The following is a 17,162-nucleotide window of genomic DNA, read 5'->3' as shown; positions in this document are numbered from 1 at the left end:
GAGAGAGAGAGGGCAGTTTCCTGGGGTTATTGAGTAAGGGAAATTACCGAAGATCCAGGAGGGAGGGGAAAAATGTCATCTTCCAGAGAATTCAAGTAATTGTCAGGTTTTGGAGAGGCCTCCTCTACAGTTTTCCTGTGTGTACTGTAGGTAAGGCCATGGGGACAGCTCACTGCACTCTGGCTGCCCGTGTCCAGGTCTGGAACCCTGGTGAAGGGCACAGCAGGATGCTCCAGGGCATCCACGCCCCTGGCCTTAGCTCAGGTACTAGGGTCTGCTGGACCAGGTGTCTCCTTGCACCCACGTTAATCTGCACGTGCGGCTGCTCCGTCTACAAAGCCTCACTCTGTGCACAGCTGCGACCCAGTGTCAGCTGCGATCCGTGACACAGGTGTCCGGAGCACGCGGGCTCTGTGCAATTAGCAAGAGTCGGTGAACTTTGTCCTTCTCATCCTTTGAATTTCGACGGAGATGTGCCAATAAATACGAATGAAACGTCTGCCTGGCTTTGTTTTTGCTCTCATGGGGTCTCAGTAGGTGAAAAGAATAAGAAAGGAACCCAGGGCGACCCCACCAGCTGCCTCTGGGACCCCCAAACAACAGCTGGAACTGCCAGTGTGGTGAGTTTCTGGGCCTGATAATCTGAGCCCAGAGATTGCTGTCCCACTCAGGGAAGGATGTCACGGGGTCGGGTCCCCGCAGCGGCGCTGGCCTTGTTCCAGCTTTAGGCGCCAAGCCTGGGGCGCACTTCGCGCTGGCGATGTCCGCGGGACTCGGTCATACTGTGCGCTCCGGAAGAAGCGACAGGGCTGCGGAGGGTGGCTGGCGTGTCGCCCTCTCACGCGGGTGTCGCGCTGCGGAGCGCCTGGCTGGCCACCCCGAAGGGCTCGCGCTGGCTGGTGGCGCCCGCTGCTCTGCGTCCCAGCTCATTGCGCCTCGGGTGGGCAGGCGCAGCTGTTCCGATCACCCTGAGCGCAGCAGCTCCTGGGCTCCCCTCGGCTCCCGTGGACCCAGAGACGCCCCCTGTCCCTGTCCCTGTCCCTGTCCTCCGCCTCTCTCGGTAGCTGCACCAGCGGGAGCCGCAGGAGGAGGAGGAGGCGGCGCCGCGGGGACTGTCTCCTCCCCACCCCTCGCGTCTCCTCCCCGCGCCACCGAGAAGGACAAGGGGACTGGGCACAAGGACCCCGGCCAGTGAGCGCCTGTGATCCGGGACCGCCCCTCCCGCGCGCTCCTTCGCAGCGAGCCCGGGCCGGTGTCGCCGCGCATGGTGCTGGCAGCAGCCATGAGCCAGGACGCGGATCCCAGCGGTCCGGACCAACCCGACAGAGATGCCTGCATCGTGCCTGGTGTTCAGGGGCCCCCAGCGTCCCAGGGCCAGCGAGGGATGCAGCCCCTGCCGCCGCCGCCGCCGCCGCAGCCTCAAGCCAGCCTGCCCCAGATCATCCAAAAGTAAGAGGGAGAAGGGAGTGCGGCCTGGGACACACCCCAGGACCCTTTTGTGACTTCATTTTCCTTCCCCGCCTAACTTCGTCCGCCCCCCTGCCTGTGTTGAAGTGTCGAGGGCCCTCTAGGACGGGTCGGTGTCATTCCGGCTTGTTGGTGAGGTTGGGTAGAAAGCAGTTAAGTTATTAGGGGGGAAACATAATTTTTTCCTGTGCTCTCTTTTCTGCTCTTCGGGATGTCACTGGATCTTTTTAACTAAACAAGGTTAAAGTTGGGGAAAATGGCCCAGAGCCTATATTTCATCCTTCTGGTCCTTAGAGACCACTGGAATGTCAAGCGCGAGTGTGCGCTCCTAGCGAGGAGACTGTGTGAGATGTCGCCACTGAGGACAAAGCCACCTTTAGTGGAGTCAGCTAGAGACTTTGGGGCAAAGGGGAGGTGAAGTCTGTAAACAAGGCGCTTGGCTTTACCTAAGAGCAAACGGTTTCCAACACGGCCCTTGCGAAGAATTTTCAGCAGCAGAATAAAGTCCCCACTAGTTACAGGGAGAGCCTTGCCGGCAGGTCGTGAATTTCCATCGTTTGTCCGCAGGCTGGGGTGGTCAGGGGGTCTCAGGAAGCCCCTTAGCCTGTCTGGACAGTTTAAAAGCAAAATGCTGGTGTTTGGTTCTCTCCATGCCTTCAAAGTCTCCTTTTGACAGTTTGAGGCCTAGAATGTTGGACTATTTGAAGGCTCTTTACTTCATTTAAGGTTTGGTCAGCCTGTGACGAAGGAGTTGAGTGCTTCCACAAAACTAACAGGCCTTACATTCGTGTAAATTTAGGGAAACCTACACAGGGAGCTGAAGTGTTTTAGGATGGCTTTACTGATGTTGGGAATTATGTAAACCCACTGTAACGTACTAAGAGAAATAACAAACGTGGAAATGGGAACGAATATGAATGGCTTAAAAAACCCAAGTTCCATAATAGAAAAAGTAAAAATTCAAGTTTACCATCAATAACAGTGGGGTCACGTTGCAGGACAAAATGGTCCCTATCTGTTGACTGGTCATATCCTGAAGTCCTATTCTGCTTATGAAGTTTTGGGCTTTCAACTTTGATATATTTTTTTTAACTTTCAGCTACTTGGAATTTTACAACTTTTTAAAAGTGAAAACATTTTCTAATGTTCTTTCCCCCTGGTTTTGCGAAGCATTTCAGCAAATCCTAATGAGGAGTGACAGTTACTATAACTCTTGAATTTTCTCTTCGGTCCTGAACATGAATATAAAAACTGCTTAAATCCAAAGTTTGCTTTCTAAAACCCACAAGTTGATTGTTTATGAATTTGAAACAATTTTCTCTTTGAACCAGTGACTTGCATGTTGCCATCAGCTTGCATGCTACATTTATCAAAAACCACTTTGTTTTTAGTGATCGGCCTGCATTTTCCCCTCAGTTTTAAGAAGATAAAAACTCAGAACTTTTTATTCCCAGAAAAGAAAAAAACTTCATAGATGGCTGTTGGACATATTGCCAGGTTTTTTTTTTTTGGGGGGGGGGGGAAGCCAATTTGTGGAAATGGGTAATTTAAGATACCCTTTAGTTTCTTCATGTAGTTAATAATATAAATTATACATTTATACCCCCATTTGGAAAATTCCATCTTTGGAATATGTTATTAAGGGGGACACTTTCAAAATGGCCCCTTCTGCTTGTGGGCCAGAGTGGAGGCCTGCAGGATTGCCAGTGGACCGGTGACAAATCCGTGTTCAGGGACAAGGTCCAAGGCGGGTGGATGTGCCCATGGGATTTGATGTCCGTGCTCTTGTATCTCAGAGCTTTTCTTTATAAGGGTGATTTGGGGCTTGCGTCTGCCTCTCTGCCCACAGAAATTCCGCTGGAACCGGGCGCAACACGCAAGTGCTTTGCAGGCCCATGTGTAATGCGCTGAAACCCGAGCGGGCTATTTTGGAACTACGTTTGCATAATTTAATCTGAGCAATCATTTTTATGTTGTTGTGAGGTGTTGTCTGCATCAGCCATCTTTGAAGAGAGGTAGCGGGTTGCCTGCCTTGGGACGAAAACGAGTTGTCTGCACCCGGACTGGGAAGCATCGGTGAATTAAGTGAATGTTTTAGTTTTTGTAGTTAGTTCAGTGAGGTCATCAAGTCTTCCCCAAGCATCAGTCTCTCTCAAAATGAGGGAGACATCAATCAATCTTGAAGTTGCCTAGCAGTTAGGGATTATGGAGATCTTTTCACCTTTTGAGGTCTGGGTTGACTGATTAGCAATGGTTTTCATTTTGAACGAGGTCAACGATTTTGGTAAAACTACAGAGAAGATGGGAACAGGTTTTGTTATATTGCTTACATGGGTCTTAGAGCTGCACTTATCTAGTGAAACTGTTGAGATGTGATGTTGAGTAATGGGGCGCCGTCCCTCCCTCCTGCTGTTTGTTTTAACTGGAGTCGGTCTGGCCACCCAGGAAGGTAGCGGCCCAGAGCATCTGTGGAGGTCTTCTGTTCTCATCAAGTGTAGGTGGTTCCTAACTTCAGTTGAGCAACAACCATGCCCCTGTCGTTCCTCCTGTCTGTCCCTGATGTGAGAGGCACTACAAGCTCATCAGGCAGGTTGTAATCACATATATCCAGGATCTGGGGACAGTTTTGTTTCAAATGTTCATTCTGCAAGTTTGGCTAGTGTGGGGCTGCCCTTGTATAACAGACGGCACTATCTAAGCCCTTCAGACAACAAGAAATACAAAAAAAAAAAAAAAAAAAAAAAAAAAAACACCTTAAGAAAAGATTTGGGATGCATTTTAGGAAATCAAAATAATTTGAAGATTAAAAAAGAAGACATGGATTTATTTTTCTTGTCAGCAGAAGAAAACGTTGGTATTTTTTTGGTGAATGTCTTATCAGGATTTATATTCTCTAATGTTGATTATAGCTTAAATTATTTTATTTTAATTGTGTGCTTTAAAATTGAATATAATCTTTGATTTATAAGACACTAGAAACATTGATGGACAACAGGCATTTAAATTTTAAACTATAAGCTTCCAAACTTCTATCAGAATAAGGATAGAGTTGCAGTTCTATGACATGTGAATGCCAATAGACAGATGGGTTATAAGAGACATCACTAAGTAGGAGGAGATATACAAACACACATACCTTTATGAAGTAACTCACAAAGATGATTTTCTTAAGTTATTTGACTTGCTACAATATTTTCTTGTCAACGTGAGGCATCAGGCTGCATATCTGAATATGGATGAACTACTTTATTCTTTCCAGGCCACTTTTACAGCAAATAAAAATAATAGTGCGTTAGCATTTGATAGCTAGCACCATCAGCACGAGAGTGTTGCTTTATGAAGGCAGGCAGGGTCCAGCTTTGAAGTCCACTTTAGTGTTTGCTTAGCACTCGTCTGCTATTCTCTGTGTCTTAAGGCTAAGTACTCGGAATAGAAAATGTTACAAATAGCCTCTCCCGTAGCAGGCAACTTAACAGACAGCCTCCATTCCAAGGGATCTCCAGTAACAGTTAAGGGTACATGAGATACGGGCAGAGATTCTAATCTTATGTGACATCCATTCACTCTCTCTACAATTAGGGGGAGAAATTAAGAATGTGTTAAGAAGGGACATTGCCTCACACATATTTGGTTCTTTTCTGGAAAGAGGGTGGGGTTTCTGACACCTGTGTCGGTTCCTAACATGGATTTGAGCCCGTTTTCCAGCGGAAATAGGAGTACACTTGTAGAAGGAATTTTGGAAATTTTAAACACCGTCTTAGACTACATGTAAGGCAAATATTTGGCAGGGAAAACATCTGTGAGGATTAAGTCCGCCCAAGCAGGGAAAGAGAAAGGCTGTGTGTTAGCGCCCTTCTCCAGAAGCCTCTCCAAGGTGTTGCTTTAAAGTGAAGTTTTACTGGAACGCGCCCCTTCCCCCGTAAGTGCTTCTGGATAACACGGATAACTGTCCAGTTGTGAGTTTTTCTCAAATTGCCTAAGAGATCAGTATTATGAAACGCAGAACATTATTCCCTTTAGTCACAGCAAATGACTGTTCAAGTGCCCGTGATATGGGGGGAAAGGAGAAAAATTCTCTTTTGCCCTTTATTCTTCTGTTCTTCATTACCCATCACCGCAGAAGTCTATACAACAATTTAACGGGCTTCTGTCAAAGGGAAGTGGGCTCTGGCTGCTTAAACCCTTTGTCTGCCCTGATAGTCTGGGGTTGAGGAATTCTCAACCAATGCTACAGATGACCCTACACTGTCCAGTTTCTCTCTTTCCTCTGATTTATTCTTCTTGTGACAGTTTAAATGGATTTTTGTCCTCTTCCCCCCATGGCCAGTCCTCCAGCAAATAACCCCAATGCAATTGAAATTTACAGCTTTAATAACACAAATATACAAAAAATGCTGGGAACCCGTTGGATGTCACCAAGAGATAGAAATTAAAGTGGACTACACTAAATGTGGAAGCTAAAGCTAGGAGGGACCTGAGCCTGTCGTGTGGAAACTCCAAGGAGAAGTTCTCAAGCCGGACCCAGGCGAGGGCTACTGTAGAACTGAGGTTTTGTTTCCTGTCCTGTGGTACTAGAGTTTGGGGTTGCCTAATTGGTGTCATTTTGTATATTTTAACAGAGAGTATCTACGGATCATTTTCGGGTGTAAGGGACTCACTGCTGGAAGAATTTAGACTGATCTATAATATGGGGTTAGAGCAAAGACGATATTTAGCCGTCAGCTGGAAACAGCATATGGTACTTCCTTCTCTAGTTAACGAACAGGGGTGATCTTGGTACTAAATGCGCTACCAATTTTCCTGTGGCCTGTTCCCACCTGTCACCAGCAGGGACTTCCTGATTTTAATTAAGAAGCACATTTTTGAATCTGCAGTGTACGCTCACTCTCCAGCCTACGGCTGGACTGAGGCTGACTGGCTCAGTGGCTGGTCATTGTTTACGTTTACATTTTACCCCACTAGGGAGCTAGGGAAATTTCAGTCCTTGGCATGGCTAGTTTTGGGACTGCCATTACCTCCTGCCATTTGAGGAGGTGGTTAAAGAGAAGGATTCCCCCCCCAGCACACACACACACACACACACACACACACACACACACACTCCCATTTTCCTCCCGTGGTTCAGGTTTGTTACAAATATCTAATACATAAAGCCTCCCTTAACTGTTACAGCTACTGATGGGTTTTGCAGGAGAGGTCCCCTGATGGTTTACAAGGCAATGTTTCCATCTTGCCGACAGCAGACCAGCAGAGTGGTGGCACACACTGATGTTAAATGTTCTTATGCAAAGAGACTTGCATGAGGGTGTGCTAATAACTCGCAGCTCAGTTTTCAGAATAAATCTTTCCATGTGTTCAGAAACCCAAGCTGGGGGTCATGCATGTGTTGGGGGGTCATTGCTCCATCAAGGCCGCCTTTTCACGCCACTTTCCCCTCCTTTAATGTGGGTCTTTGCTTTAAGATGTCCCAGGCCCATCTGCTTCTGTATTTTCTTTGCACCTGCTTTCTCTCAATCACATTGCGCCCAGCAGCTCTCAGTTGTATTTTGTGCTGTAGCCCAGACTGCGAATGCTACTGGACAGGACAGATACTCTGCGACTTCTCGGCAGAATCTTCCCTGAATTTGTTCTGAATTGCACTGGTTCAGCCTTTTTAAACAAACAAGGTATTATGCCTCTTAGGCTACCCCCAGACTCACTCTACAGCCAAGGCTGGCCTTGAACTCCTGACCTCCTGCTTCTGCCTTCTGTGTGTTGAGATTCTAAGCATGTACCACCCTATCCCAGCTCATGAGGCTCACCTTTAAACCCGACCTTCAGTGTTTGGAATAGAAAATGAGTGTGTGTATGTGTGTGTGTGTGTGTGTGTGTGTGTGTGTGTGTGTGTGCACATGCATGCGCGCACACCTGCACTGCTGTGTAATTTTTTTTTTAAATCTCTCTCTCTTTTTTTTAGGAGGGGTTCTTTATTTTTACTTTACCACTAAACAGATTGACTTAGGACCAACCTGACATCATTGAGTATAAAATGAGCATTTTTCTCAAATTAATTGTTAGGTTTCCATCAAAAAAAAGTCAGAGACTAAAAAGCTCTGACCCGGGAGTAGGTGACCTGGACAAGCCAATTAACCTTAGTAATCCAGCCTCTCTGGGGATCGGAAATGAAGGACAGCTCCATCCTGGACCAGATTCGGTGGGACATACTGGGACATAGCCTGTGTTGCTACCCTTCCAGCACCTGGCAGGTGTTTGTTCCACTTTGGCTAAGGTTTAGCTGTAGGCCTAGGTACCTAACTGTGAGTCAAACAACAGCCATGGACATTTTCCTTAGCGTTTCCAGACATATTTGCATCGGTGATATGATTTAAAGTCAGAAGAATGCCAATGTTAGTGGAAAGGAGGAAGTTTAAAGCTGTCTTCTTTAATCTTGAAAATGCAGGTTATAAATATATTATTTTAGGTTGTCGATGATTTAGAGGCATTAGACTGAGTCTGAGTTTGGGTGGGTGGGGAGGCATGCGTTAGGATCCCATTCTCAATTTAAGAGCCCGGTCGATTCTCACTTTGTGAGAACTGGAGGTATTTCACACAGGCAGGTGGGAATATGTTGGTTTCCCCGGCACAAAAGTAAATAAAGAGCAGTCGAATGGCCAAGCCTACTCAGTGGGGATGCATATCAGCCAGCCAGGCCCAGGCAGAGCTTGCCCTGCTCAGAACCATTGTCCGTCTTGTAGATTATAATTATACCCAGATTATGATAGTCTCCAGGGTTTCATAGAACAGAGAAACCTTTCCAAAGCCTCAGAGAGGACATGGGTGCCCCAGTTAGAGCTGTGACTTCCACCAGCTAGCAGAGGACAGAGCTGTGTAGAAACTTTGATGGTTGAAAAGGTGTGTGTGTGTGTGTGTGTGTGTGTGTGTGTGTGTGTGTGTGTGTGTGTATGTGTGTGTGTGGTGTGCTTGGGAACCCACACATGTGGAGGCCAGAGGGCAATGTCAGGTGTTACCTTGAATCGTTCTCTGCCTTATTTTTGAGACAGGATCTCTCACTGAATCTAGAGCTGAAGTTGTCGTCAGCTAGACTAACTCTCTGCACCTTGGGATCCTCCTGTCTCTCCTTTCTCCAAGTGCTGTGGTTACAGATGTGTGTCTCTGCTGCCTCTGTTATATACAGGAACTGGCAACCTGAACTTTAGTCCTCAAGCTTTAGCGGCTGGCACTTTGCCATCTCCTCAGCCTAAGAAGACACACTTTAGCTTTGCTTGAAAAGGATGTTGGAAATAGCTGGGTATGGTGGTGCACACCTTTAATTCCAGCACTCACGAGGCAGGGGCAGGTGGATCTCTGTGAGTTCAAGGCCAGCCTGGTCTACATAGTGAGACTTTGTCTTGAAAATACCAAACAAACAAACAAAAACTTGGTATATATAGTTTAAGTTATGTGCATGCCTAGGACGAACAAAAATATACTGCTAAGAAGACCAAAAAAAAAAAAAAAAGAAACTGCCCAAGTACTTCTCATTTGGGAAGATAAATCTTGTTTTTGTGTAAATTTCATTTGTAAATATGTGTACACATATCATTTATAAGACAACAGAATGGTGCTATTATCTTGCACTAATTAATATAAAGAGAGTTCCAGATATCGTTAACTACAGGAACGAGGTGGTGAGCACATTTAATGCCAGCGTTCAGGAGACAGAGGCAGGAGGATCTGTGAGTTTGAGGTCAGCTTGGTCTACGGAGTGAGTTCCAGTACAGACAGGGCTACATGGTTCGAGCCTATCTCAAAGACAAACCAAACAGTGTCGGGTGTGTCAGCAGCTCTGGGTTCCCACAATGCAACTGCAGTTTGCCTTTTTTCTTTTCCCCATTTTATGTTTTCTCCCAGCGGGTGTATTCTATTGCAATTAAGGAACGCACTGTAGGGCTGGAGAGGTGGCTCAGGGATTGACAGTGCAGCCTGTTCTTCCAGAGGTCCCGAGTTCAATTCCCAGCAACTACAAGGTGGTGGCTTGCAACCCTCTGTAATGAGATCTGGTGCCCCCTTCTGGCCTGCAGGGATACATGCAGGCAGATCACTGTATATGCAATACATAAATAAATCATGAAAAAGAAAAAGAAATACACTGTAATGATGGCTCTTTAAAAATCATCAGGGAAGCCCGGCGGTGGTGGTGGTGGTGCACACCTTTAATCCCAGTACTTGGGAGGCAGAGGCAGGTGGATCTCTATGAGTTCAAGGCCAGCCTGGTCTACAAAGCTACACAGAGGAATTCTGTCTCGAAAACCAAAAATAAATAAACAATCAGGGATGTCCACACAGTGAGACAGTGGTCACACTGGGTGCAAATTCCTAACTATTCATTGTGTTTTCTGCCAGGATCCTTTTTGTTAGTATGGGAATACGGAAAGAGAAATGAAAGTCGTTTGTGATTTAATCTTTATTTGATGACGCTTAGCAGCTACCTTCTCCCACATGCCTGAAGAGCAGAAGTCTCCTCACTGTGCCCAGATTGTCTGTGAATGGCGGGATGGGGTCTCCCCAGGGAGTCACATGTTTGCTTTGCTGCCAAGCAGAAGCCAGGCATTGCATTTCCTCCTTCGCTTGCATCAGATCCTTAATAGTGAAACCTAAATTCCTGACTGCCTTTCATACCCAGGAGCACCCTTCAGGCTAGGCTGCAAAGACGGGCCCTTTAATGTGTCGAATCATAGGTAACATTTGCACTTTTCACTTCTCCATCCCATGGGGACAGGGAGAATGGCTGTTGTGTTTCAGCCACCCTCCCCTCCCCTCCCCACCCTCCCTCCCCTCCCTCCTTTTCCTCCCCTCCCCTCCCCTCTTATTTCTTGACTGATTTTGTGCTTGTATGTGTGTGTCTATACAAGTATATGGAAGTCAGGGGCCAACTAACAGTTGCTTCTCTCTTCCCACCACGTGGATTCTGGGGAAGAAGCCTGGGTTGTCGGGCTTGAAGCAGGCGCCTTTGCCCACCGAGCTGTCTCACTAGCCAACCAGGGCAGCTTTGCCACATTCATCCAAGGTGACCATACCTCCCGTTTGGTGCCAAAGGAAGGACTCATGTAATTTCATTAGGTCCTGAAATGTGTTTTTAGGTATCTTGGTGGGGGTCTTGGCTCTGTGTGGAAACTTTATTTTCCTCCCCCCTCCTTTCATTTTTTCTCTTCTTTTTCGAATGCACACCTCGCTGTGTAGCCCAGGCCCGTGGCACTCCTGCTCCTTACCCTTAACCCCTTTCTGTAAATAACTATATGAAGGTGACTTTAAAAATGGCTGGTGACTTGCCCTGCCCTTGGCTGAGTCAGGGCTGGCCGTTCATGCTTTTCAGATTTAAGTTACAGTCTATTTTTGCCTGATCTGGTTTGGAACGCTTATTTTTCATACACAAAATATGAATGGGAGAGGATTGGTAGGGAGCATTGAAGGAACAGGGACTGGGCTGTTCTGTGTTCAGGGCGGCCACCACTGACCCTGAACCTCAGTGTTCCCCTCTGTGAAAGGGGACAGCAGCAAAGAAGTAAGCAGAAAAGCCCTCACAAGGAAACCCTGCAAGTCAGCTTCTTCTCCAAGTCCTGGGTGTGCTTTAAGCCCAGCTGCATAAAGGGACACCCGGGAAAGCTAAGAAAGTATTTAGGCAACAATCGGTGGAGTGCTTAGAATGAAGAGTTGTATGCAACTTCAAGTGACCCTGTGTCTCTACAAAGAAAAAAAAATAATAACTTAGAGAAAATCTATTGCTTATTAAAAAATGAAATAAATTTGCAAGTAGGTCACATTTAATCTGAGACAGACAGTGACTCAGTTTAAAGTTTTCTTTCTTTCCCATTCATTTCCTTTTCTCTTTTTGTAGCTTTAAGTGTGCCTGTTGGTTTAAGGTGAAATCTATATCTCCATTTAAATGCCATGGGCAAATCCAGTGTTGGCATCTGACTCACTGTCTTATTCTGCTGGGTATGCGTGTCAGGCAAGACCCGAATTTGATGCCAGTAGAGGGTATGTAAACACTCCTAATCCTCCCAGCATGTGCTAAGATAATAACACGTAGGATAGTTTGATTTGCAAGGTGAGCATACGCCAAGCTCTACCAGACCTGTTTTGAACCAATTCAGAAAACCAGGGTTCAGCAATGATCAAAGTGTCTCAGGCTCCTATTAATAGCAAAAGGAGTTCCTGACTTGAAACCTGGCACACGGCGCGGGTGCCTTTGCCAGGTGAAGCTTCTTGACAGTGTTTGCAGACACTATTGCTTATGTTCCCCAGCCTTAAAAGACCACAGGAGGCGAAGACAGACAGACAGAAGAGACTCTGTAGGCAGAAAGGGATTGCCGGCTTTGACGCTGCTGCAGAAGCAACCAGCTCCTCCACGCATTCCAAGCAGCCCTTTTTAAAACTGCATGGCTTTGAGGTGCAAGGACAGTTTGTAAAACTTTAAACATTACCCCTCAGTTCTAGGGGGATGGTCGAAATAGTTGAACATTCACACCCCCCCCCCCCACCGCTGTCCAAGGCAAGAATAAACAAATACTCTTGCCATCCTTGGAAGTTCCTTCCCAATTTTTTGGTGGATTTATCCTGCCCCTTTCCTTTGATCCCCCAACTCCTGAAACTACTGATATGGTTTACATTGTAGATTAGTTTGCGTTTTCCTAGAATTTTATGTCTGTAGAATCAAAGCTTATGTGTACTTTGAGGGGGGCCGTGTCTTATTCACCCATACTATTTCCTTTGGGCGGATCCCTCCATGCTTGTCTATCTTCTGTTTCTGTCACAAAACAATGGAAGACACGTGCTGTATGAAGAAAGGAATTTATTTAGGTCTAGAGTCGGAAAGTCCATGATCTGGAGGCCATGTGAGCTTGGACTCAGGTGAGGGCCTCTTTGGTTGCATTACTCAAGAGTAGCAGGAAGGAAGACAGCACCGTGAAGAAGATGGCGGAGGTAGGGAGTGGCCTCGATTCGTAACAACTTGTTCTTGAGGGGTCCACGGAGAATAAATGAACTCCTTCGGGGGAACTACCCCAGTGACTTGAAACCTTCCACTAAGCCCCTCCTCTCAAGACTTTTCATCCCAGAAGTGCCACGCAGATTGAATGACCAAGCTTCCAGCACATGAGCCATGAAGGCAAACCACACCCAAACCACAGCAATAACATTTACCCTTTAACTATTTTAAAGTAGCATCAAGAACATTCATGGTGTTGCACAACCACCACCACTATCCTGTTCCAGAACATTTGTATCACTTCTAAGGGACACTTGGCACCCACTGCAGCCCAGGCACACCCAATGCACAGCCCGAAGGTCTCCCCTGTGGCCCAGGACAGCTATGGACTTGGCCCAAGACAAGAGCATTAACTTTGTAGAGGACAGATGCCGCTTTGTCATGGGGTGAGAAGTTTGCACACACCTATAAGTTAAGCAGCTATTTCTCATCCTAGTATCTGAAAATCTCTATCTTGTTTTCCACTTCTGTGGATTTGTCTATTCTGTTTGTTTATTGTAGTTGAGTCATTTTTGTCTGATTTCCTGCATCACTCAGTGATTTCAAGATTTGTCTATATTGTGTCTTGTATTGACACTTTATGCATTTAGGATTAATAGTCCATTGTGTAGGTAGATAACATTTGTTTGTACATTATTCTTTTCATGGACATTTGGGTTGTTGCTGCCTTTAGTTATTGTAATAGTGTGTGTGTGTGTGTGTGTGTGTGTGTGTATGCGTGTGAGCATGCACATTGCATATGTGTGTAGGTATGCATGGAGGCTAGATGTTGTTTTGTCAGTTCCCACCTCAGTTTTTGACACCAGGCTTCTCACTAACTGGAACTCACGGATTCATTTAGACTGTCTGACCAGGAAGCCCCAGGAATCTCCTGTCTCTGCCTCCATAGCGTTGGGGTTACGGAAGCCCATGCCAGGCCCTGAGGCTCTCTCTGCCGGCTGCCAGCTCCAGCACCATGCTTGTCTGCTTCCCACCATGATGACCACGGACCAGCCCTCTGAAACTGTAAACAAGGCCCAGTAAAGTACTTCCACTTGTAAGAGTGGCCTTGGTCACGGTGTCTCTTCACAGCAACAGGGCACCGAGAAGGACATATAGCAAGTACTTGACACACGAGCTGTTTCTGCAGCACCTGGTGAGCAGGTTCCAGTTGAGCATCTGTCCTTCTGAGTATGCATCATGGAGTGGAGTTATGAGACACACGGTGCTTCCATGTTTAATTCATTGAGAAACCTTCCAATTGCATTCTAAAATGCTGTACCATTTTACACCCTTTCCATCAACACTCACATTCATTATTTCTCTTCATTATTATTTTTATGGCTATTCCAGTGTGCATGGAGTGCTATTTCTTTGCAGTTTTGATGTGTATTTCACTGATGACTAATGCTATTGAACTTCTTGTTATGCTGGCCATTCCTACATCTTCTCTAGAGAAATTTCTATTCAGGTCGGTCATTGGTTTTAAGTAGAATTGTTTGTCTTTATGGTGTAGAGTTGTAGGTGTTCATAAATTCTGGATACCACACTCTTACCAAATATATGATTTTATAAGTATTTTCTCCATATACTTGGCATTTTCTTTTAGTGTAGTGATTTTTGAGTTCACCCGTGTGGCCAGTATCAAAAATTTGGACCCTTTGGGCTGGAGATGTGGCTCAGTGGTTAAGAGCACAGTGGTGCTGTTAAAGGACACAAGTTTTATTTTCAGGATCCTGATCAGGTAGCCTGTGACTGCCTGTGAATCCAGCTTCAAGGGGTCTGAGTCCCTCTTCTAGCTTCTGTGGGAACCACACACATTTGCACATACCCATACATTCACACACACACACACACACACACATATCCCACACCTGTACATGGACACACACACACACACACACACACACGCACCTATACACACATGTACCCATACACACACCACACCCATACATGGACAGACACAGACACAGACAGCAGACACACAGTTTTAAAAGGTTGAGTCTTTTAAATGCTGAGTGGTGTTCTGTTTGGTGGATAGACCATAACCATTGACACACTCATCTGTTCATAGACTTGGATTCTTTCCAGTTTTGCAGCTGTTAAAATAAAGCTGGTTAAGAACATTCCTTCACCTGGATGTCACTTAGATTCTGTTTTGGATAAATATCAAGGCCGATAACAACTTACCCTTTTAGAAGCAAGTTATATGTAATAGTCACCTTTTGAATGAAATTTCTTTGAATTGTTTCTGGCATCTTTGAACAGAGCATATTGATATGGCCCTTCAAGGCACTCAAAACCTTAGTTTATGGGATCAGGTCCCTCATTAGCTTAGTCCTTTCTTCTGTTGACAAATCTTCCTTTTCTCCTTTTGCATGTAAGTATCACCACAGAAGATGGAGTGCATGGTGATTGAGACCACAAAGCCACAGAAACTCAGGCTGGAAGGGACCCTGGAAATCATCCAACTCTTGCTATGAGAAAGAAAGCCAGGGGCCAGTTAGATGGCTCAGCCGGTGAGGGGGCTTGCTGCCAAGCTGACAGCAGAACACACAGGTGGAAGGAGGGAGGTGACTCCTGAAAGTTGTCCTCTGACCTCCACAGGTGTGTCATGTCATACATGTGCACACAGACACACAGACACATAAATACACAGTGGCACACATTCACATGCACATATACACAAACACATACACATACACACCAACACAGACATACACATACACAAACACACACAGACACAGACATATACACATAACACAAACACACCCTTGCACACACACACACAGACACATACATAAACACATACTCACATATACACACAAACACAGACATACACATACACAAACACACACAGACACAGACATATACAGACACATAACACAAACACACCCTTGCACACACACACAGACACATACATAAACACATACTCACAGATACACACAAACACAGACACACACACACACACACACACACTCACTCACTTAACGGAAAAAAAAAATAAGGTCTGAGAAAGGAGACTGGATTGTCCACAGCTGTCAGTCACAGATGTTACAGGGAGCAGGGACAATGCCTGTGCTGTAAGGAGAATTTGAGTCTCCCAGTGCTCTGGGCTGTTCTGGGGCAGTGACAGCATTGCACGTACGTGGTGCTGTAGAGTCTACAGGGAGATTTGCTTCCTCCTAGGTCTTCCCTCTTAGCCCTTAGTAGGTAGTGATTAGAGAAGGAGTAGCAGCTTGTGTTACTCTGCTGTGACGGGAGTGCCCAGTCTCAGAGCCAGGCCTCCAGAACGTTCCCCCTCCAGTGTGCTCCTCCTTCCTGTCTATTAAACCCCCTGCCCGTTCTGTGCCACTGCTACCCATTTATGTCAGGCGTCCAAGCTTGCGAGGGCCTGGTGGTCAAGATTCTGGTTGCTTGGCAGGTCTTCCCAGAGCATCTCTTACTTGGCTCACCGGCCCTGGGCTTATTACCCCACTGAAGCAGTAGTAGGCTTGTGGGGGTTTCAGTGGGAATGGCTCCCGTAGGCACACATGTTTGAGTGTGTGGTCCTCAGCTGGGGGAACTGTTTGGGAAGGACCAGCAGGTGTGGCCTTGTTGGAGGAGGCGTGTCACTGGAGCGGACTTTGAGGTTCAAATGCCTGTGTCATTTCCAGCACATTTTCTCTGATACTTGCGGTGGTTCAAGATGAACGCTCTCAGCGGCAGCACAGCACAGGCCTTCCTGCTACTGTACTCCTGCCGTGATGGTTGTGGACTCACTCTGACACTTAAACCCCAATGAACTCGGGGAAGACATGGGCTGAATAGATGTTTATTCAGGGAGAAATAACTTACAACAGGGACCGACGCCACCAGCAGGCTCCTGTCCCAAGGATGCCTCCGGATGCTCTCTCTCTCCAACTAGGAAGCAAGAGTGAGCTCCAGGCTCCCCGACCCCAGACCTAGTTCTCCCGGGTCACATCCACACCTGTCCCCACCCCCAATGGGCGTGGTCAGTGCAACAGGTGTGGGCAGGGTGAATATCTCACTACAAACTCTTCTATGAATTGCCTTGGTCATGGTGTTGGCATCTTACCACGGCAATAGAAAAGCGGTTGAGACAGTAACCCTCTTTGGAGATTCTTGTGAAACCCATTGTGGCATTTACTCTGTATTTATCTCTTGTTTGTCTCCCAAAGAGTCTCTGATGGGAGATGTCATTCTATATATGTTTCTCATACTGGTTAATGAATAAAGCACTGTTGGCCAATAGGAAAGGAAGATAGGAGGGACTAGGAGACCAGGAGGAAAGAAGAAGTAGTAGGGAGGAGTCAGCATGGGGAGACCAGAGAGAACAGAGGTCCTGCCCCATCTCCGGTAAGATGAGACCACGTGGAAATACTTAGATTAATAGAAATGGGTTAATACCTAAGACAGCTAGCTGATAAGAAACAAGTAACTGGCCAACAGCGTTACATCAAATACAGAGTCTCGGTGGGTCCAGGCCGGCAGGGAAAACTACTCGTAACAAGTCTCTGTGCAGTTGCTGCAGGCCAGACCCGTGTGAGCCATCGTGGTGTCCTCCCTGTCGTTCTTTTGCTGAAGTTATAGCCTATGAAACACAAACAGGAGACTCAGCACCCACGTGGAGTGCATTGAGAGAGGGGGAGAAAGAGGGGTAGCTGGTGGCCAACCGAAAGCAGGGGAG

The 17,162-nt window shown here is 46.5% G+C and overlaps 1 protein-coding gene across 1 annotated transcript in view; it reads left to right on the top strand.

Annotated features, from left to right (window-relative positions):
• The first annotated feature begins 1,159 nt into the window (after window positions 1–1,159).
• Window positions 1,160–17,162, top strand: part of Rbm20 (RNA binding motif protein 20) — a 182,646-nt gene continuing 166,643 nt past the window's right edge. The window contains exon 1 of the mRNA XM_051199632.1: window positions 1,160–1,449. Coding sequence (XP_051055589.1) covers window positions 1,265–1,449 — 185 coding nt within the window. The 5' untranslated portion in view covers window positions 1,160–1,264. The remainder of the gene's footprint in view (window positions 1,450–17,162) is intronic.

This window comes from Phodopus roborovskii, unplaced genomic scaffold (assembly GCF_943737965.1).
Source record: "Phodopus roborovskii unplaced genomic scaffold, PHOROB, whole genome shotgun sequence".
In the NCBI taxonomy this organism is placed as follows: domain Eukaryota; kingdom Metazoa; phylum Chordata; class Mammalia; order Rodentia; family Cricetidae; genus Phodopus; species Phodopus roborovskii.
This window is presented reverse-complemented; position numbering and strand designations above follow the sequence as displayed.